Here is a 23,561-nt window from a genome sequence, read left to right as displayed (position 1 = left end):
AGCAGTGACCTCCCTGCCAGGAAGTGGAGACCCAGGGAGCACAGTGCTGGGGCAGGAGCGTGAGACAACCAAGCAGGGGAGAAGCTCTAAGCTTGCTGGTTCTTCAATAGGCCCCAGTATCCAAACGCAGTGTGGGATCTTCACTCGGTCTTGCCCATGACAGCAGCTAAATCCTAAGTGGCAGCAATTAGAAAGTAAGTTCTCAGAATATACCTCAAAATATTAGATCCAAATACACCTTCTATATTGCAGCGTTTGATATTCTTGTGTCAGGGATCTGTAAACCAGAAAAGGACGTATGTGGGAACTAGTTACAATGCCTGTGTAACACAGACAGGAGCATTTCTTTGTACTAATACATTACTATTCTGACGTTCAAGACAGCTAACGCATAGAGGGTCAAAACCACTTCAGAGAGTACGTGCTTGCCGACGTCTCGCCAAACCCATCATAAAACTCTAAAGCCAAAGCATGTGGAACAGCAAGCTGGACAACTGGTTGTGGCTGAAGCAATCCAGGTATAGGCACACTGAAATGCCAGGCCAAGGCTGCAGAATTTTACCTGCCTTTAGCCAAAACCACTCCACGTACAGTGTAACCCAACTGGCTAGAAACCAGTTTATTAAAAAAGTCACCTCACCTGGAATTGCAGATTTTTTCATTTTACGACAGATACACGTTACCGGTACTAGACTTGCTCCTTCTGGGGCAAGGTACCTTCCACAGGAAGGTGAAGGCTGCCCTACCTTTGCAATACAAAATAAAGCAGGTCAGGGACATCCATGCAGGCCTCGGCACCGGCACAGCTATACCCTCGGATGCCCACATCCAAACTGCCTACTGAGGCCTGCCCCCGCTCCTGTCTAAACCGTGTCGAGGAGAGCTGCACAGTTTTGGACTAGGCTAATTATCAAAGACCACACCAATTAATTTAATATGGACAATCATGTTACAGCTCACAGGTTCCAACCATGGGCCTCTTAACGAGAGCTGTGCAACCTCCTTCCTGTTGAAGCATTTCTCTATTAGTTATACACCCCATGTTCTCTCTCATGACTCAGAGGGGTTTGTTTCTGGTGCCACAGCAGAGAACTCTGGCACTCTGGTGGGAGAGGACGTGCCAGCCACCACTGAAACTTTATTCATCTTTCCTAGCAAAGCCCGTTTTGCTCCCAAAATGCCTCTTGACCGATTTCATAGATTCTTCTAAGAAAGCCTTAAACCTGTTTCTCGGCATGCTTTATTACTGCTGCCTCTCTTCATGAAGACAAACTGCTGAAGGCTATTCCGCAGCTGGTTCTAGGGTGAAGACAATTAGGGGAAAGACTTGACAGAAATAACTATGGGTTGCTGGATTGATCAGAGGGCTGGAGCAGCTCTGCTATGGGGACAGGTGGAGAGAGTTGGGCTTGTTCAGCCTGGAGAAGAGAAGGCTCTGGGGAGACCTTATAGCACCTTCCAGTACCTGAAGGGGCTACAAGGAAGCTGGGGGGGACTTTTTACAAGGGCCTGTAGTGACAGGACAAGGGGTAATGGGTTTAAATTGAAAGTGGGGAGGGTTAGATTGGATATCAGGAAGAAGTTCTTCCTGGAGAGGGTGGTGAGGCACTGGAACAGGTTGCCCAGAGAAGCTGTGGATGCCCCATCCCTGGAAGTGTTCAAGGCCAGGCTGGATGAGGCTTGGAGCAACCTGGTCTAGTGGAAGGTGTCCCTGCCCATGGCAGGGGGGTTGGAACTGGATGGTCTTTAAGGCCCCTTCCAACCCAAACCATCCTGTGATTGTATGATTGACACTGAAGAGAAATGCCTTTAGTCCATAGGCAGTCAGCTGATTTCACTATTATGCACATCTCCATAAACCCCGCACTCCAAATTTCCCCTTTGGAAAATTTTCCAATACTCATGTCCATTAAGAACTTTTAACGGAATCCTGTAAAACTGTGTGTGTTGGATAGAAGACCCTTCAAGAGCAAATAGGGAGTTAGATTCCCAAAGGGCTGCCAGCTACACTCTTCCAATGAAAAGCACTGGATACAAAAAGGTCTTCCTCCGTTGTAACATTCCAGTCAACACCAACCCAATGGTTGTAGAAAAAAAAAGAGGAAAGCTTCTAATTCATAAGTGGTTTGAAGGTTTTTGCAGCCTGTGAAACTGTCTGATTTCTGATCCAGCCACGTCCCCTCTGAAACGAGCTCCCAAGGAGCAGTAACTGCACCGAAGCAGGAGGCGATTGCTTCCATGTTTATTGGCCAGAACATCAACGCAGCTACTCATCTATACAAACTAACAGAAGCCAACTGTAACGCTGCTTCCCAGCAGCTGTAGTTGTCAAGCCATTCACCAACAGCTCTAGAAAGTGTTTTCATTTACCTGAGGTTTCACAGATCAAGACTGTAAATTTACATACAGTACATTTTGCATATATCTATCAAAATCCTTGTCGGAGAAATAAGTTACAAACAACGGTAGAAAACCACTCCAAGCCAACCTTTGTTCAACGAGAACGTACGTGTGTGAATTTTACGCTTTTATTTTTTGCATTACTCTTACAGTAAGCAAACTATTTAGTTTATACAAAATAAACCTGGAGTTTTATATAGTTAAAAAAATCATCTTTGGCTAAGCAAAGCTCTATTTTTATACATATATTTATATATTTACATGTCAGATATTTTACATGACCACGTAGGAACCTGTACACATACTTACAATAGATAGAACATTAAAAAAAGTGTCATAATTTACAAAAAAGGAATCCAGGTCGGAACCAAAATTGTCAACACCCTCCCCACCCCCCATCACCTGTACACATAGGAAGTGAATAAATGCAGGCAAGGAATAAACAACTTTGTAATAAAATACTGCCTGCTGTTTTGAGACAGGGAAGAAGCACTTAAGTGGAGGGAAGGTACTTCCCTTCCTTCCTTCACTACTGTGCACACTTTGATCTCTAAGGATATGGTTAAAAGAATACTCTTCAGAGTCTGGTTTTTCCACCAACATGAACGCTACTCTGCAAACTGCCTATTCTGAGAACGGATTCTGTTAGATCTAAATCTCCAAAAAGGAAACAATTCTCCTAAACGTTTAAAAACAAGCATGGGTAGGGATCCCCTGCTGAAGTCACCAGGCACTGCCAGCGTAGCATGGAAGATGACCCTTGATCATCAAAAGCTTTAAGCGACTTAGAAGCAAGCACGTAAGTGAGAAGCCTGCCAACTTACATTTTTTTTAAACAAAACAGAATGTTCATTATGTTGAAGACCTAACTGAAGCACCTTTCCCAGACATTATTTGGAGCAGAAAAACATACCAACCTTTTCCAAAGAGGGGGGCAAAAAAAAAAAAAAAAATTCAATACATTTTTCATGAGGAAAAAAACCCCAACTATTCAAAATTCAGTATCAAGTCATTTTAAATATCAGAACTGCAGAACGTTTTTAACTGCAAGACAGTTCTTTGTAAATGAACACTCATTACAGCACTCACAATTTAAAAGATACTGAAAAACCAGTCACTGCATCAGTGACTGGCTTCACTCTCTCACAGGGGTCGGGACTCGCTTTATTTGACTTCAAAAATCAGCAAGTTGGGGATCTAATTTAAGGCAATTGCCTAGTTTTTCTCCATTGTCAATGACGACAGATGGACACCCTCAAATAAATTCATCCATCTCTGCTGAACACTGGAGTCCGTGGCTTAGGTAACGTGCTTAAAGCTGAAGACAAACCCTACCCACAGTGCCAGATTCTCTCCTTGAAACCCTCTATGAGGTTGCAAAGTCCCCTCTGCACTATTCTGATAAAGCACTTCAGAAGGAACGGGGACAGGGAAGCGAGTAAGTAACAGTGCATCAGATCTACCCAACTTAGCATCCTGACTTGAATACCTCCCACCGATCCCATCGTACAAATGCAGTGGTTGTAGCCCATCGCCGCTGGTAACAGCTGAACCCTAGAACCATGAAGCAGCTTGGTGGTAAGTTTACTTGCACTTGGATTTCTTGAACAGCTTCATTAACTGCTTGAATCTCTCCGAAACCTAACGGAGGACCAAAAAAACAAGACATTGTTAAGGCCCCAGATTTCCATACCTATCAAGACAGACTAGTCAGACAGTGTAACATTTTCTTTTTAAAGAGAAAACCATTATTTTGGTGTTTTGTTTGCTTCAAAGAAATTTCAGCGGGAGAATTTTAAGACAACTACGTGCGTACATGAAGGACAGCCATTGACAGGTTAATTGGTTGTAGAAAGTCCTCCTACACCTTTCACATTTGAAATAGCCTCCAGAGAGCTAGAGCCAACTACTGGTTTAACAAAGTTCCCTTACAACAAGGAGGAAAAAAAATGAAGGCTTCCAAGTCAATTAGACTTGAATTTTGCCAGGTATAACTAAGAGTAAGATTCAAATGAAAGGACAAAAGCTTATTTTGTGCCCTACAAAATGCACAGCTTATTGGCTATTTTCTGTCCTCTTGTACAACTGTTGCTTCGGGTATTTATGGCTCATCGTGGAGTAATCTGCCAGGGGTTGTACAAAACCGGTCTGTAGATGAGTGTCAACCATCCTCTTCGTGGAGCACACCTACAGCTTACACAGCAATCTCACTCAATCGTACGTTAGCATTTCTTATCGCTATAAGCATATTGCTACAGCCTACCTGCCCTCCACCAAACGGCTAACTGTGACGAGTGGCGTAACACTCTTACCCGACCACCCACCCCAACACCTTCTACACCCTGCACAGAGACTGTAACCATACAACACAGCATCCCAGAAGCCAAAACCCAAGCACGCAGGATTTCCTAACTCAGTCAAATGGGCATTTCTCCCTTTTTAGATTTGCAGGATAGAGACTAAGATAGCAACTCGAGACAAATACAAAGTTATATGCAAGCCTCTGACAATGCATCCATCAATTTGGCATCTCTCTTTTGAAGTTTCTTAACTAAAAAGTGAAAGAAAAAAACCAAGAAACATACTTATGTAAAATGTCCTTTCTTCATAATCCTGGTATTCTTCTTCCAGCTCTAATTTTAATCATTTTCTAATATATTAAATAGGTGAAAAATGCTTTGGGCCTCTCCAAATTTTCTAATTTGGAGAAGTCTTTCTAAGTGCTGATTCAGCAATAGGAACAATCCTCTCATCCCTGGCTTATGATGGACACAGCGGTTTCAAGGTACTGAAGAATCCCTGGACCATAACATCCCTATAATAAATGTTTTTAAAAGGTAACAATTGGGAGAATCTAAGATTCTTTTTGCAAGAACCCCCCCAACAAAATATATGAAGAAAAAAATAACTCCAGAAGACCTCCAAAGGTTTTTGTTCAACTGCAATCATAAATGTAGCAAGGTAGTTATTGAAAAGAAGAATGACAGCACCTACCTGAGTTGGACTTTTGTTCAGCCTAGTGGCTAAGGAAACAAAGGTTTTGCTTGACGGTCCTTTTCGCTGACATTCCAGTAAAATTTCTCGGTCATCATTTCTATAGCAAAAATGCATTTTCAGAACATTAACACATATATGTGTGCCTGCACACAAACAAAAAAACCCACACATACAGCCATATGTAAAATTCTGAGTATTTTGGAGCTATGAAACATGAGCTCGAACAGCAGCAATGAGCTTATGGAAGATTCTCTCCTGTACCAGCACAGAGTAACAGAGTCAGTATAAACAAGTGGAAATGGAAATTATGCTACCCTATTAGGAAGGGCAGGATTATTACAATAGAGTTAGCCCAAAAGCAAAGTAATAAAAAATAGTTTTAAGCTTCTACAGCAGATATTTAAACCTGAATTGAAAAGAACTCATAAATTCAACAGGGGGCAGTAGTTCTAGGTGGACTTGCCTCAGTGTACGTGACTAGGGAATGACTTTCACCTGTGGCCCACCGATGTTCAAAGATCAGACAGAGAGGTGTTCGACTTCTGTAAGTGGCTTAATATAACAAACACACTCAAAGCACATCTACTGTTCACATGAGAATAAAGGACCAGGAGTCTATTCTTACGTGTGTCACCACACACAGTGTAAGTCAGTTGTTTGTCTCATTAATTAATCCAGTACAGATGCAGTCATTACACAGTAGCTACTATGCATCTTTGGTTGAAACCTGCCATATTCCAATAAACTACATTTAATCTCCTCCATTTCAAAGAAAAATGTAATGACTAGTTATTTAAAGAAACTTTTTTTAAATTTTTTTAGGCATATAGTTCGAAGATGGACAATAACTGTGACATAGAAAACCTAAGTCATAGTCATAAAGAAAACTAATAATCCCTTCCTAACTAATTGGGTTGCATGTTAAAAATCGCATTAGCTTTCGCAGTCTTTTGTCTACAAAGAAGTTAGACTTTCTTTTAAAATGCTACCTAGAAACTTACTTTGTATCTGAACTATAGTTCAGAAAAATCTGTCCTGAAAATGTTAGGAGCCCCTTTATAAATTGTTGATTGTATCAAGTTGCAGCAACAACAGCAAAAGCTTCTAACTGTAGTTTTTAAGGATAAGAATACACCACAGTAACAGCACGTCTTCGAGACATGCAGTCACCTCATTTGCCACCCACATCCTACTAACTGGAATATATGGGCTGAATGGTTGACCAGTACATTTCTGCGCATCGAGCGGCGTAGAAGCCAAAACGGAAACCTGTTTGCTCTCATGCCTTCTCTCAGTGGAAGAAATCTTTGCTGCTCTCCTTTACCCAGTCACCAATGCTTCCAGGCCTTGTAAGAACACTGAAGAATTCTATTCCCTACCAAGCCTGGCTGAAATTTTTTGGACAGGAAAGGAAATGGGCAGGAGAAACAAGAGTTACAGACAGTGCAATATAATAGGTTACCTTAGCACAAAACCAAAAAAAAAAAAAAGCAAAACATACTCTTGTTTTGGGAGATCTGGGTAAGTAATGGAATTAGTTATAATGTACAGAAGCCACTCTCTTTTAAGGCAAATCTGATTTAACCTACCTAAGTAATGACTAAAAATTGTTCTCTTCCACAGGCAGCTGCTAACAGGATTACATGAAATAGTTAATTTCTTAAATTTGTTTTCCCCTGGACAACTGTTATAGAAAAAGGATAAAACAGACGTTGGCACCTTTCAGTGGTACTCCAAGACACCCATTTCATAAAGCCACTCTGCACAGATAGAAGCTGGATCCCATTCCACTATTTACAGAGGGATGTAGAACAACCAAATAACTTCAGCCATCAGCTAAACAGCCTTTTCTTTACACTTTTCAGTATATCACAGTTTAGAAAAACCCAAAAACAATCAGAGATCAAATCAGAAATTACCTCGTCCAGGAAACGACAACTTCTCCCTTCTTTTTAATTATGTTTTTGGCATACAGGCCAGATGATGATGCAGATGAAGCCAAAGGAGAAGACTCTTTGTTCTGCTGCAACTCATTCTTCTTATTGGAACATTGTTTGGGTGCTGAATTTACCTCTTCAGACTTCACCTCATTTGCATCGTTCCCTTCACCTGCTGATTCAGTTTCTTTTCGTTGCCTTTTTGAGCTGGAATTCTCTCTGACAGCCTCCTTTTTCCTTTTTTTACTAGCTTTATCGTCTATAGTTATTTGGCACCTTACGTCAGTATCTGAAGTGGATTTTGTTTCCAGGTTACATTCCTCTGCTACAGTCTCACTGGAAAGCTCTTCTGTTAAGTCTATAAATGCATCAGAGCACTCTTCCACTTCATCATTTTTATTACTGACTTCTGAGTTTCCTGCAGAATTTTCCCGACTCCTCTTATCCACAGTGGATTCCAGGGCAGGACATGGCGTTTCACTAACAATATCATCTGTTAAGTCTCTGTATGACTCTATGCTGCATCCGGCAGGAAAAGACACTTGAGCTCTAACACCCATTTCGTTTGTGTTTTCAGTTACTTGCAGTTTGCGTGCCTGAGACTGCTCAGAGCATTCAGCTGGGCTTTTGATGTTATGGCTCTCTATGTTTGAAGATTTCCTACAGGGTCCAAGCAACATAGCAGTTTCCTCCTTTCCAATATTATTATGTGACTCCTTCGGAGGCTGAGGTAAGGCAGGATTTTGTTTTTGTCCAGTGCTGACATGATGCAGCTGATCCCTCTTAACCAGATCCGGTTTGACAGTTTGTGGCACAGTGGCTGCTGTGTCACACCGACTGCCCTTTTCTTTTCCCCCGCTTCTCCTTTCTTCTTTTTCAGTCTTGGCTGAGGATGCCCAGCCCTCCTTCAGGGAAGCCACCTGTTCAGATGCCAGTGAGGCAGACGGCACCGCACGCCTGATCTTTACGATAAAATGATCGTTGGATTTCTCCATGATTACTGCTTGCATCGGTAGGCTGGGGCGACACTGAAAACCGGGAGCAACAGGCCGACTTGTCCATGATGAAGAACAACTTGATTTGGTGCTTGAGTTATCAGATTCTAAAGCCAAATGGATGTCTTGTTCAGTGGCATCCTCCTCTTCAAGCAGCGCATCTTCGCTGTAGTGTGCGCTGAGGACACCCTCGGGGGTTGAGCTAGGATTATTCTCAGGTTTTAGGAAGCTGAGGTGAGCATCTGATTTCAAAGGTGATGGAATAGTTAAGGAAACAGCCAAATCTTCAAGGAGGATAGAAGAAACATATGATTTATTCTTTTGTGAATTGCATTCATCTTCTTTGCATGAAGTTGCACTTGTAGGAACCTCAAACATGCAGCTTTCATCCAGTACATCTGGATCAACAGACATCTGAAGCCTAGATGCCAAAGAGGGAGCTCTTACAGGTGAAACAACAGGCCAGTTATTATCCTCTACTGGTCGAGATTCCACACGAGCCTCCTTTGGAGCAATCTCCTGCACCAGTCCAGCAGCACTCGCTTTGCGTTTATGAGTGTCTAAAAACTGCTTTTCTGGAGTCCTGAATTCCCACTCATTTCTGTCAATATTGTCCCCATTTTTTTCCAAGAGATCAGAACCTTGCAGTAAGCTCTTGAAAATTTCACCCATCTGAGCATCACTCACAAGATTAAACGTAAGACTGCAGGCCTGTTGTTCTGTGAGAAGCTCGTAACTAAGGTCAGGCTTGTTGGTGTCTCTGGAGAGCTGGAATCCTTCCTTTTCATACTTCACGCCCTTCAGTGGAGTGAGAGCGCCTTGCAAATTATTCTCCTTCGAGAGGTGCACTTTGGTTTGGGAGTTCCTCGTGTTATCAATGGAGTTAAGACATTTTGTCAAGGCAGGTTTTGGTGCATCAGTTTTATTTTTCTCGTGGTGACACTTAGGTCGTTGATAATCCACAATCGGCTTCGAAAGGATATATTCCTCAGGCTTTTGAGATCCGCTTTTCAGGGACTTTTTCCTAGATCTTTGCACATCATTTTTATGACTGATCTTGTGTTTTTGCTTTCCTGCTCTTTCAAGCTTCACTTCCTCACTCTCTTTTCTCACATTTACCACATTGCATAGTTTTATTATAACTCTCCTTATCCTGTCAAATAAGTAATCAAGCTGTTCATCTACAAATTTCCATAACTGTTTTTTCATATCTGATACTTGTTGTTCAAAAAGACGGTCCACTATCGCATTCTTTTTAACTTGCTTAAGTTTGGACTCTATAATATCACAGATATTCAACTTCAGCGTGTCACCTAACGTAGACATCTTGGAAAAGTTCAAGTATTTTATTAATGACGTAAAATTCACGATACCAGTTTCTATAATTCTGTGAAAACGCTGAACTGGAAAGTGTACCTTGAACTTCATATAATTTTTCCTCATCTGTTTTCGTATAGCTCTTAGCATCTGCATGATTTCCTGTACACTTGAAGGTTCAACAATAACATGAACTATTTTTTCAAGACAAGCAATGCTCACAGTTTTATTTTTCTTCATGTCCTTCGAAGATCTGAAAGTCTGATTTTTATGCCTCTCTCTGTTCTTCTTTGTACTCAGATTCACAGACACAAATTTCCCATTATCTTCATTGCAATGCACAGTTTTGCTCTTCTGATTCTGCGGACTGCTGGTCAGATTTCGTGTCTCAGGAGAAGCCTTTGGTCTTGACTTTTTTGGATTTTCAGAGCCTCTTTTTGACTTGGATTTTTCCTCATCTTCATCGCTACTTATGATTTCCCCTTCTTCTAATTCATCTGAAGAGATACTCAGCTGGGACTCCATCTCTAAGTGTTCATCAGACATGCTAACGGGCTTTTGATTTTCTTTGTTTACCTCCTTTGACAAATTCTTTGAAGGACAGACACCAACTGTACTTTCAGGAATTAAATCTGTAAAAAGACAACAGTTTGCTAATCACCATAAAGAATGCAGTTATAAACAGACATTTTCAGAAAAAACTCAAAGATTCTCTTCTGTAAAGCGACCTTTCAGAACTGTTTGTTTGCAACTGCCGATGACAACTCAGGAAGTTTGAGCTGTAACAAGTTTGGATGATTTGCTTCAGCAAGGAAAACACAACGAGAAGAACAAATGACCTCATAACGTTTGCATTCAGCTATCTTTTCCAGGGCTGATAAAAAGGTTCTTTCAGTCTTTCATTAAACTGACTTATTAAACAAAAGAGAGTACTAGGCACCACACATATGATGAAACTCCTATTTCAGTTTTTGATGCATTTAAGATTACCAGCACTCTAACTAAGCACAGCAGCATAAAAAGCTTTTTTTTCTTAGAAATTTTGGAGAAAGCCTCCAATTCAGGTTCATGAATGACAGGAATGAGATATGTGAGAAGAAAGGCTCAAGTTCTGCCAAATGTAATATGTCTTATTCTGCCTCACAAATCAGTTTATTATGTGTTTTACGTTTTTGAGATATCATTAAACACGTATTTCATCATTATTTAAAATTCAAACCAAATGCTATTTTGTTCAGAAAAATAAGAAATTACAGTTAGCTAGAAAGCAGCACGTTACAAAAGATGAGAGGGCCAGCTCATTTCCACCGTACAAAAATTCCACTGAAGTGCATGTGTATTGATTAACGGGATTTGCAGTTAATTTTAGGCTTGCTGGGCACTCTATCTAATAAAACACTCTTATGTTCAGTTGCACACAGATTAGACTACTTAATGACCTCTAACAAACACCTAATCTCATAAAAGATCATATCTAAATTGATCTCCATTAAAAAATGAACTTGCTTAATGCTTTAAAGCAACATTTGAAAATGTTGACTTTATATAGGTTGTACAGGAGCAAAAACATACTCTATCGCTGTCTCCATTTCAGTTTTATCAATACCTTCTCAAACTAATCACTTCAATATTTTGACAAACCAAAGTGTAAGTTTTAAGTGGAGAAAATATAGTATTAACATATGTACCGCTGTCCTGCAGACCAGCAGAAAGGTTAGTACTTAACTTCAAGGCCAAGAGAAAACACAGCCTCCTGTCAATTTAATGATGCACAACATTTGACACGTGTATCATTAGTCAGATCACAAAGTCAACTAGGCTACTGACTTTAATGCTGAAAATCACTGCTTTGGAGTTTAGTAGCAAGTTCTAGACAGGATGGATTCCTCTAATAAGTAACTCAGGGAAAAACTACACATTCTTGTTCTTGTGTCACCCCCTGCATATGTCAAAGAATATAAACTACAGTAGAAATGAAATATGAACTGCTGAAGGAATTCACACTGAAGAGAGCAGCTGTCTCAAGCACAAGGGCAGAGATACAGATTAAACCACACTAAGATCTGCAAAAATACATAAGTATTTATATTAGATTTAGAATAGATTAGGGCAGATTTAGATTAGATATCAGGAAGAAGCTCTTCACAGAGAAAGTGGTGAGACACTGGCACAGGTTGCCCAGAGAAGCTGTGGATGCCCCATGCCTGGAAGTGTTCAAGGCCAGGCTGGATGAGGCTTTGAGCAACCTGGTCTAGTGGAAGGTGTCCCTGCCCATGGCAGGGGGGGTGGAACTGGATGATCTTTAAGGGCCCTTCCAACCCCAACCAGTCTGTGATTCTATGATTATGCTCCAAAAAAGAATTTAATTGCCACTCTACCATTCCTCTTCTAGCAGGAAATCTAAACTTTCAAGAAAACATTTTATTAATTGTAGCAGGACATTACAGGAAGAGTTAAATTCACACAAGTAAAAGATTTAAACTTTGGGACACCTATTTTCTCTTCTTGTGAGTGATGTCATTGTATTTATCCCTGACCTCTTATTTAGGAGTTAACTCTTCATTAATGATAAGTCCTAATGTTCTATTTGTTCTACTTTTTTTTCCCCCACCGACTGACTCACAACTAAAATATACATATATACAATTCAAACTGAAATTAATTCATATGGAGAGCAGTGCCTTCTCTTAGCTGACATTCCCAGAAGTTAAGTCTCAGGTACTCTCTCCAGCTTTCTCATAAATAACTATTTGAAAGAATATGATCCTAAGTAACTTTGACCTCTATAATTTCAGAAATAAAGAAAAAAAAATATCTATCTAGGACTAACCACAATTAAGAAAACTATGTATTTTTTTCAGGTTAGTACATAACTCTCATTTCAACCACTCATCTGTCAGCAGCAACAAACTCCAATTTTTACAGTTCAATTTGCTATAATCTTGGCTGCACTGTTAAATGCTTCCACTACAAACAAAAAGGACCATTGAGACTTACACATCTTAAGAACAAACAATTTATATTTTTGAGAAAGCAAAGTTATTTCTGCTTTCCATAAATGGATCTTTTGAGCCTTTATGTAGAAATTAGAATATACATATACAATTACCTTTGTTATAACTCTTCACAAGACCTTTGCAAGGACTGTCCATCTTAAGTGCCTTAGCCAAAGGGCGTATCGGGCTGTTCAGTGGGCTGATTGCCTTTGGAATATACCTCAAGTGGTTAAGGTCAATGCTCAATATTGAGCTGTCATCATCAACAGGAACTGGGTTAGTTTCCCTCTCTTTACTTCCAGGATACATCTCACCAGTAAGAGAAGATGTGGTACCAATTTCAGTTAGGTCTGGCTCCAGATGACAAGCGTTCTGGTCAGGCAATGGTTCGTCCTTATCAGCTAACACAGCCCTGTCAAGCGGCTGAGATGTACTCATGCTAATGTCGCAGATACCCTTTTCCTCAACGGGGCACTTGACATTTTCTGCAGCCAAGCAATCATCGCAATTCATTACTTCCACCGAAGAGCCTGGTTTGGTTTCACTAGTATCATCTGCACCTTCACAGGACTCCAGGTCACCAGAACTTCTGGCTTCCGAGTCACCTGAGACAAGGTTTTGAGAGCCGCGTTGGTCTGCTGAGCTTTCTGCATCAGTAGCAAGACATATTTTATCTTCCTCCTCCTCCTTCGCTGCTACTGACTCTGGAAGGGCTCCCATACTTTCACTGGCAGGTTCAGACTGTGCCACTTCTGCTGTAGGTATGCTATCATCCTGCATCACACCCACTGTCACAGGCAAGTTTTCACACTCTGCCACACTCCCTGCCACCTCCAGCGGCAAAGATTCAGAGGGATTCAGATCGGTCACTGCCACTGCTGTTGTCGAGGCTTCCAGTTCAACAGGATCACAAGTCTCTGCTGCTGCTGACAAGATTCCAGCCTGTATTTCATCAGGAACCAGTACCTCTGCTACTCCTGGCAAGGCCTGGGGCTGTACCTCACCCACTTCTGCTGCTGGTAAGGTTCCTGAGCTCAGTTCATCGGCTGCCACTGCTGGCGATGCTTCGGACTGTGCTGGATCTGCTGCTGCCACTACTTCCAAGGCTTCGTTTTCAGAACTGACAGAAACAGGCACTGCTGGTTCCACATTGTTTTGAACTGCACTGTCCAGAACCTGTAGTGTTGAATGAGTTTGCTCTGCGGGACCACAGTTAACAGGGTGGGCAGAATCTAACAGTTCTGCCTGCAGCGTGAGCTCTGTGCTTCCCTCGTCAGTGGTGTTTTGGGAAGGTGGTTTAAGGCCATCTGTTGGAGAGAGACATTGTTTCTTAGCAGGAGAAAGAGTTAAATTTAGCTTTTCCATAAAGCTAAGTTTCAAGTCTTTGCTTTTTGTGCCAGAGTGATCATCTTTAGCTTTGGGGATATTCTGGTCTTTTAAGCTATCTGCTACTCTGTATGTTTCTTCTAGCTTATAGGACTTGTTTCTCTCACTTTTTGTAACATCCTTCTTGGATTCTTTTGCAGATTGGCGAAAAATCACTTTTGCAACTTTTCTTTCATTCCTAAAATGTCTATTTTCGTCCTGACTCTCTCTTTCTCTTTTCCTTTTTTCTTCAGTTCTGTGTCTTTCTGATTTGGAATGTGCTGTTTCCCACTCATATCTGCTACTGTTTTCCTTTAGGCGTGCATATTTATGCTCTCTGCTGCTGGAATTAGAAGGTGAAGTCTTTCCTTCTCGAGAAGTATGATCACTTGTTCCCCTGTCTCTCTTGCAGTCAATGTCTCTCCCTCTTCTAGACTCTTCCGTGCGACATTTACGTGATTCATGAAGACTCTTTGAATGTTCATTCTTTGAGTTTGGACTACTCCCTCTACCGGATCTTCTTGACTGCTCTTGTAGCTTTTCGTTTGGTTTGGTTTTTTGGCCAGCGTTTTTTTCATCTTTATCATGTGTTTTAATGTCTTTTTTTAATAAATTCTGTGATCTCTCATCAGCATACAATTCACCTCTTGTTTGAAATCTGTCTTTACTGGTAGTTTGTTTCTCCCAGGAAGAAGCACCCCTTTCTGCTTTTCTTTCCACACTTGAACTGCATTTGAGTTTTACGCTCTGACTTTTTGGTTGCGACTCATTTTTATTAGCCTTCTCTGGAAGGGTTTTCAGCTTTTGCTGAGGATCTGAATTCCCCTCTTCACTGTCACCACTGTTACAGCTACCAGCATTTCCAGAGCTCTGATGTACTTCTCTTCTGCATTTGTTGACATTTCCCCTACTATACTGTTCATTACTTTTCATTTCTTTTCTTTCCTTTCGGTTATCCTTGTTGGAACTATGGTCATAGTTGGGTAGACACGCATGAGTACCATCGTTGCAGAGCTCTTCCGGAGGGTATTTTGGTAAATATGGAGTGTTTCGTTTTTCGGAGCTAGACTTCCCAGTGTCCACATTATGAGATGAGTAACTGTGGTAAGTATCTTTTGAAAAGTCATTTTTCACTCTGTGCTCCAGCTTTATACTGTCACCTAAATCAGAAGGTCTGAATTTGGAGTCTTTTGTTTTACACATTTCAGAGCACCTTCCATTAGTTGATCCTGGAAGGTGTGTTCTGGTGAAGCTGCTTCGATGATTCGGAAGTTCTGAGAGCCTGTTTATGAAAAGAAAAAAAGTTACATTAATTTTAAGTATAATTAAATGTAACTAAAGGCAAATTGCAATGAATCCATAAATCTCTAGAAAATTTTTCCTGCTTTCTTTCACACCCCACCCGGAGTCCTGCATCCAGCTCTGGGCCCCTCAACATAAGGATACAGACAGGTTGGAGTGAGTCCAGAGGAGGCCACAAAGATGCTCAGAGGGCTGGAACACCTCTGCTATGGGGACAGGCTGAGAGAGTTGGGCTTGTTCAGCCTGGAGAAGAGAAGGCTCCAGGGAGACCTTATAGCACCTTCCAGTACCTGAAGGGGCTACAAGGAAGCTGGGGGGACTTTTTACAAGGGCCTGTAGTGACAGGACAAGGGGTAATGGGTTTAAATTGAAAGTGGGGAGGTTTAGATTAGGTATCAAGAAGAAATTCTTCCCGGAGAGGGTGGTGAGGCACTGGAACAGGTTGCCCAGAGAAGCTGTGGATGCCCCATCCCTGGAAGTGTTCAAGGCCAGGCTGGATGAGGCTTTGAGCAATCTGGTCTAGTGGAAGGTGTCCCTGCCCATGGCAGGGGGGTTGGAACTAGATGATCTTTAAGGTCCCTTCCAACCCAAACCATTCTGTGATTCAGCTTCAAGTTGAAAAAAGTGTGATAAAACCAGAAGTTTAATGATTTCCATCAGCACACAGCAAAATGATGTAATTTGTACACATATTTTCCAAATGGAAATTAATCTAAAAAACCCAGCAAGATCTTTGGAAAAATACTGTATTGGGTCCCATTAACAATTTCCATAATTCTAATTAGTATTTCATTTTCCAGCAATAAAACAGCCTTCCTCTAGAGAAAAAAAAAAGTTGTTCTTTACAGTATTATATGCATATACATATATATAATATGTATATGCATATACATATATATAATATGTATATGCATATACATATATATAATATGTATATGCATATACATATATATATATGTGTATGTATGTATGTATGTATGTATGTATAACATGACTGTGCTTACCCTACCCAACAAGCAAATAAGCTACCATGTTTGGAACTTACTGCAAGTGATAGAAAACAAGTAGTAAATTACAATAATCAAGCTTCATCAAGGCCACAAGCTCCTGCTGTGAGGTCATCATAACAATAAATAAATCATCAAACAGTATTTACTAAGTAATGATTTTCTACATTAGTTTTACTTAAAATACCCACAGAAGTTTCTTACAAGTATATAAACATGATCAAACAAAAAGGATGCTTTCAGTTCCACTGTCTAGTTATACCTTTGATGGAGATTACTGATTTCTTCGTCCTTCCGGTTAATTTCCACTCTTGCTGTTTTGATAAGTGCTGAAATGTTCTTTTTGAGAGCTTGGTTTTCATTCTGTAGAATGACATTCTATTTTTAAATGTATACAAGAGGAGGAGAGAGAAAGAGAAAAAAAAAATAAAAACCAAGAATTAGCTTGGGCATCCAAACATGTAATGAAAAACAGTGCAAGGCAACCATTATGAAAAGTTCCATCCAATGCAAACTGACAGTAGAACATACAGAAACTATTTTGGAGAAGTCAGAATTATTGAGATCCAAAGGAGGTTTGTGGGGTTTTTGGTTGGTTGGTTTTGTATTTTTTTGTTTGTTTGGGGTTTTTTTAGTCATTCATTCACATTTCTTCTCTTGTTTGTGTTCCTGGTAATTTATGTATGTTTTAAGCACAGAATTTATTAAAAATAAAATATGCAATAAGCATAGTAAGTAACTTGTTACTTACCATAAGTAACCACAGAGCTAAAAAAATTATAATCTTCCCCTTTGCTTAATTCTTTTACTCAATTTATTGCTTTCCTGGTCACTGTATCAAATGAGAAATGTAGCCTTTAAGCACTTCCACAGAAAGAGGGTAATTGTATTTCTTTCAAGGTATCAAACCTAACTTTGGAAGCTCTATCAACCTAATGTTTCTAGATATGATGATCTAGAACCCCATCTATGAATCCTAGAGATAGTCCTTTCTCTTAATAATTGTCCTCAGCAAAGCCTGCTCAGAAAAGCAGATGAGTTTTGCTGAAAACAAACCAGGAGTGTCACAGGGCAGAAGCTGCTCAGCATTGCAAAGCACAGACCCTTTGGGACTGATGTGTAATACACAGCAGAGCACGTTGCAGAATTGCCCAAGATAACCCAATGCTACAGAATGGCACAGCACGGGGATAGCAGCTCTGAAGCTGAAGAGCAGTTCTGCCTTATCAAAACTGCACTATGCTCAAAGACAGGGCAGACATCCTCTTCCCGTTCTAGTGACAGCTCAGGTACCTTTGCAACCCTCCCCCTAGTGTATTAAAGACCCATTTTTTAAACAAAAGAACAGGATATCTGTCAGGTAACTATTAATTTGACATGCTTATTATCTAGTTAAGGAGACAGAAGACAGCTTTCAAGCAACCAAAGTCTTACTGCACACAACATGGTGAAACAAGGCAGTTTACCTGCTGATTCTGTCAGTAGGCTATCCTAGCCACTACCTAGGCAGAACAAGCCCCTAGCACCTACAGAGGTGCTTTACAAACCATCCATGCAATGGATTAACTCTGGAAAGAGTATGAAATTAACTCTCCCTCAAAGCAATATGGAGTTTGTTTATATAAAACTTGACAATGTTGCCATTTGAACTACAGTACCTGTGCCTGTATTTCCTTAAACTTCTTCATCAACTCTTTAATTTGCTGTTGACATTTTCCATATTCTGCCTGCAACTGTCAAAGAGAGAAGTATTCACAGCAAAGTGGAGTTAATTATACAGAAAAGTTGCTCCTCTAGATTTACAGTTAGTTAACACAGCAATTCATATTACAAAGCTGTGGGATTTTTCCCAAAAGTAACATATTAAAGCCATATGAAAACAAAAAGCTTCAATATGCTCCAACAGATGTATATGTGTCTAAAACATCACAAACACTCAGATAAGAGGAAACCTATGTGTGCTTGCTCAACAGTAACAGGCTGGAGAGTAACAGGAAGCCATATTATTGTGAAATTAAAGACACAATTACTGGGGAGCAGAAGTTCTCAGAGCCCTACACATGGGGACTTGTTTGCCAGTATAAAACAGGTAAGAAAGACACAACAAAAAGTTACTACAAACAAACCTGGAGTGCAAAAAACAGACTGCAAAGGACATGCTCCTGTTGAGATCACAAAATTAAATAAAATACTTTTGGCACGAGCCCTTCTTTAAAAGTAGATGGCAACAAAACTTTCACAGAACAATGGACAATTTCCTTATCGGCATGCTTGACATCTGCATCACTTAGAAGACTCCTGGGGGTTTTGCTCCTGCTTCTTACTATAGTGCATTATATCTGTGGACGTCTTTCCCTTTTACTCCAAACCTCAAGTTTGTAGTTACAATATTTCTATAGACGAGGATAGATGATACTACAGGAGTAAGTGTCTGTTTCCCTGATGCGCTAGAAGCGGTTACCTACTGCAGTCTTCAGTCTCAAGGAAAAAACCTAACGATATATAAGATTAATCCAGGACCTATCTGCTTTAGCTTGGTAAAATTCCCTGGGAGAAATTTCAAGAACAGCTTTCTATCAGATGTTCCAACAGATATTTAACTAGAAGGAAATTAGGTATTTTCCCATAACGTAGCCGATGCGTGAAGCACGTGCAAAGGACGCTGAATGAGAACAGACCATGTCACATTGTGAGATTTACTTATTCTGATACACTTGCTGACGTAACGGTTTATTAGCACCCTCTTGGTTTTACTTCTTTATTTAAAGTTTCTCTATTTTTTCAATAATGTGAGCATGCTGACAACATTTATCGCACTTTACCCACGAAAATTTGGAACAACAAAACCCCAAAATGCCAGAATTATTTTTGTTACACGAATACACACCTCGTTGTAGGATGCTTCCTTTGCAGTCCCTTCTTCAATTAATATCTCATCAAATAAATTTAAACTGTTTCCAGCTGGTGTAGAATTTGGAGCAGAATTGTCTGCAGAAAGAAAATCAATTACATAAAGAAGGAGGCATTTTTCTAGCCAGGTTGCATTGTGTAACAGAGGAAAACACATAACCTTATATAGAGAAATTTCTGCCCTGAATTTCAACATTCATATTAGTTTTATCAGAAATACCTAATGCAATTTACATTGACAGAAAAGGTAATGAAAATTAGTTTAACTGAAGATATTGTGTTAAAAAACTAGGAGATACACAGGTCACCTAACAAGAAGACAGGTGCATTTTATGACTGTCTAATAAGTTGGTTTAAGTCAAACAAAGCCTAACTCACAGTAAACCTGCATAATTTACAAAGTAAAAAGGGCTATACTTAGCAGTGATCAGAGGCTTCGCCATTCCACAGCCAACAGATAGCAGAAAGTGAGAATAAATACGTGCATCCTATAATTCATTCAGCTTTTAGTCAGACACTAGAGCTTGGAAACATTTGCAGTTGAAAAAAAAAAAAAAAGAAAAAAAAAAAAACCCAGATGCCAACGACCTACACACTCACAAACACAGATCAGTTGATCAGAATTAAATGGAGTTACTGTAGAGCTGGTATGGGGATGAATACCATGCTACTTGTGTTGAATAAATGTTCTTGTTGCTTTTTATTCCCTCACAAACATAAACTCCCTAGTTTTAGTTCCAAAGAAATGGAAGAAAACCCAAAACCCAACCCAACACCCAAACACACGAATTATTTTAGATAATGGTGCTTTTTCCTCAAATCAACCTGTGTGCTCTGTTCACCAAATATGTATTACTGACAGGACCTGACTGATGACACCTCTAAAATACAGATTAGTTTGCAGACAAATAAATGAAGTTAGCTATCGAAGCAGCACCTTGATCCTTTGAGCAATACTAGCATGCAAAGAGTATCATTAAGACAATGCGAGGTGACATGTAAATAATATCTTATCTGCATATAGCAAAAAATCTTACCAATTCTCTTCTTAAATTTAGTAAGAAATCCCTCAGAACTAGACTATACAAAATGCTTGCTTGGTGTTAAGTTATTCCTCCTCGCATCTTTTACATTTACTAAACAACGCATGTCAATATGTGAAATACAGATTTAGACAATCTTCTTACATGGTGTAACAAATACAAAATGGAAAGAGAGAAAAAAAAAAAACTATAGATGTTTCATGTCTGTAGGATACAGTATAGACCTTCCATAAAATTTCAACGGCCTTACGGTAGGTAATAAGGTGTGCTGGTGACCATGACATAAGGTGAGTAGAGAAACACTTGCTTAAATACTAGAAACAGCATTTCATAAGAACGGTACACTAAGACTCTGAAGAACACCCATGCGCTAGGTCCATTTCTTTCTTACCCTCCAAGAAGTTAAAAGAGGAAATTAATTTCCATTAGCATGTGAAATTATTGAGAAAGTAATAAAAGGCTAAAAGTATCCACTGAATGTATTGTATCATACAGCAAATATGTTTTGGAGCTCTCACTGGGCACTTCGTGATCAGTGACTGTTGGTTTTGGTCCTGAAGCTATTTAAAAAACATAAAATAGAGGTGCTTTTCCAAGGCAAAATGTTCTATATCATCACATAGCTAGAATAGCTAAGGTTTCTCTGCACTGCTTTATGTAAGTAGAGCTGAACATGAGCCAGCACTGTGTGCACTGGCAGCCCAGAAAGCCAACCGTATCCTGGGCTGCATCAGAAGTGTGGCCAGCAGGTCGAGGGAGGGGATTCTCCCCCTCTACTCTGCTCTGGTGAGACCCCACCTGGAGTGCTGCGTCCAGCTGTGGAGCCCTCAGCATAAGAAGGATACAGATCTGTCAGAGAGCGTCCAGAGGAGGCCATGAAGATGGTCAGAGGGCCAGAGCAGCTCTGCTATGGGGACAGGCTGAGAGAGTTGGGCTTGTTCAGCCTGGAGAAGAGAAGGCTCCAGGGAGCGCTTATAGCACCTTCCAGTACCTGAAGGGGCCTACAAGGAAGCTGGGGGGGACTTTTTACAAGGGCCTGTAGTGACAGGACAAGGGGTAATGGGTTTAAATTGAAAGTGGGAAGGTTTAGATTAGATATCAGGAAGAAGTTCTTCCTGGAGAGGGTGATGAAGCACTGGAACAGGTTGCCCAGAGAAGCTGTGGATGCCCCATCCCTGGAAGTGTTCAAGGCCAGGCTGGACGAGGCTTTGAGCAACCTGGTCTAGTGGAAAGTGTCCCTGCCCATGGCAGGGGGGGTGGAACTAGATGGTCTTTAAGGTCCCTTCCAACATCAACCATTCTACAATTCTATATGCCCACATTTCTTAAAATACCCAGTTATCACATGAAAACTATCTTATAATTATTCAGCTAATAGATTTAAGAATTTCCTGCTGTATTTATACAAAGTATAACATGTATGTCTTGAATTTAAACAATTAGCTCACTGAAGCATATGTTAGACCAGCTAAAGATAAACTTAAAGCTGGTTTTTTTCTTGAAACCAGTCTCAGAAGCAGAGACTCTCTAAGGTTCCAAGCCAAGCAGCAAGATACACTCAACCTACCAGGAGCTGCCAAACTGTTGTCCAAGCCATCGTAAATATCCACTGAACTCTCATCACCTTCCTTGAAGGGGGAGGCTTCAGCTAAATTAAAAAAAAAAAAAAATTTCAAAGTGAACATTTAGTAAATCCCCACCACTAGACTCCCCATAATTTAAGCGTAGCTACAATCCTAGAGCAGTATAGTGTAGTAAAAGTAGTAGCATGGCTAGTAAAAGACAGGGGAATTTTACCCAGCAAGCTACTGCTACCGTGGAGAAAAGATCTTTAGTCACCAGAGAACACAGTGTTGTAAAATTAATTCCTAAATATTACAAGAACTACGCATGAAGCAAATTATATGACTTTAAGTACAAATAAAATTTGGAGTTATAAACTAAGTCAACTTGATCTGAATCCTACAATACACTTAAAACAAAAGATTTACAACTTAGAAACAAATATAGAAGAATTAGTATGATAAAGCTGTTAAAAGAAGCATTTCTCACTAAAAACCAGAAAGCACCGTAACAGTCTGTATCATAATTTGAAGAATTTGCTTTCCTATTGCCATCTATTCACATGCTAACCTGTTCTGCAAAACTATTTCAATTTAAATCTCCTCCATCTCTCTTCAGTCTTTTTCCAAAGCCTCTTATCACTCTCATCTCCTCTACGTAAATCTTTCCAGTGCTGCAACAGATATTATTACCATAAAGAAAAAAATAAACATCTACAGTCCTCCTGAGTCTGGGAATCGCACGAACATGCATCAGATCAATCAACTGAGGAGCCAGAACTAATGTTAGAGTACCCTGATCGCTGGTACTACACCAGATGATAGTGCATTTGCTCTTACATATAGCAAACAAAGGAACAAACTTTCTAACATATGCAACACCACACTTCATTAGGGTACTGAGAAGGTTGAATTATGTATCATAAAACACAAGGGAGAGGCCAGTACCAGGCATTCCCTCAAAACGTATTAGAATTCCAAAGTACACAGTTATGGTTTTAAATCCAAACTTACTAATGGGATATGGCTGACACTGATACTGTGTCACAGCCATTTAATTACAGCTGAAACTCACCAGCATTTGTCCTGTCTTAAATTGCTTCCATTTTGTTTTCTAAGCTATTTTTGAACCTATTTATTTTCATTAGAGTGCTTGTGTTATTTCACTGCAAAACAGAAAGTAATCTAACACCTCTTACCACCGTAACGGATATCAAACAGTCCCAGTCCATCCTCATCTGTTGCCATGATACAGACTCCCTACGGCTTCCCCATCTATGAGTAAAATGTCAGAGGAAAGACAACAGATTAATTGACAGTATCAGAATAACATCATAAAGCAAAAGCATCTTGAAATAAGTCAACTACACCAGAGCTACCTGTGGCCCTTGCTCTTCAACCAAATCCAACACCAGAATGAGAAAACTCTTACATAAAGATAACAAATGTAGAGCTCTATCAAGAAAATTTAAAATTAATCTGTCCTGTAAATAAGCATTCGGAAAGGGATCTTCAGCTGTACCTTTTACTCACATGCTCATAAAGTTCCTTAAAGAAATTTTGGTATGAAAACAGCACAAATGTCATTTGCATGTATATCTTAACCAGTTAAAATACCCTGATTTCTTTTTCTGCTGATCATTTAAGAGCAAGTTTCCCCTGTCTGACACCACCGGCCAAACCAATGAGCAGCAGCAGGCAAGAAACGTTTCGCCTGCCAAAGCACACAG

The 23,561-nt window shown here is 40.1% G+C and overlaps 1 protein-coding gene across 1 annotated transcript; it reads right to left on the bottom strand.

Annotated features, from left to right (window-relative positions):
• Positions 1–3,984: 3,984 nt before the first annotated feature.
• On the bottom strand, positions 3,985–23,107 carry CASP8AP2 (caspase 8 associated protein 2). Its single transcript, XM_010156925.1, has 9 exons — positions 23,031–23,107; positions 21,837–21,917; positions 19,204–19,304; positions 17,975–18,049; positions 16,579–16,694; positions 12,756–15,289; positions 7,317–10,278; positions 5,395–5,494; positions 3,985–4,041 (listed from the first exon to the last, which is right to left on the bottom strand). The coding sequence occupies exons 1-9, from the start codon at positions 23,077–23,079 to the stop codon at positions 3,985–3,987; spliced, it is 6,075 nt and encodes a 2,024-aa protein (XP_010155227.1). The 5' UTR covers positions 23,080–23,107.
• Positions 23,108–23,561: the final 454 nt, after the last annotated feature.

Source organism: Eurypyga helias, unplaced genomic scaffold (genome assembly GCF_000690775.1).
Source record: "Eurypyga helias isolate BGI_N326 unplaced genomic scaffold, ASM69077v1 scaffold44948, whole genome shotgun sequence".
In the NCBI taxonomy this organism is placed as follows: domain Eukaryota; kingdom Metazoa; phylum Chordata; class Aves; order Eurypygiformes; family Eurypygidae; genus Eurypyga; species Eurypyga helias.
This window is presented reverse-complemented; position numbering and strand designations above follow the sequence as displayed.

Bases quoted from the DNA above. Each gene is read 5' to 3' on its own strand.
- CASP8AP2 (XM_010156925.1), bottom strand. From the start codon at position 23,079: ATGGCAACAGATGAGGATGGACTGGGACTGTTTGATATCCGTTACGGT. The intron at 19,305-21,836 runs GTAGGTTGAGTG...TTCTTTCTGCAG, and splicing joins CAACAGTTTGGCAGCTCCTG to ACAATTCTGCTCCAAATTCT. The intron at 4,042-5,394 runs GTAGGTGCTGTC...GTCCTCCGTTAG, and splicing joins TGAACAAAAGTCCAACTCAG to GTTTCGGAGAGATTCAAGCA.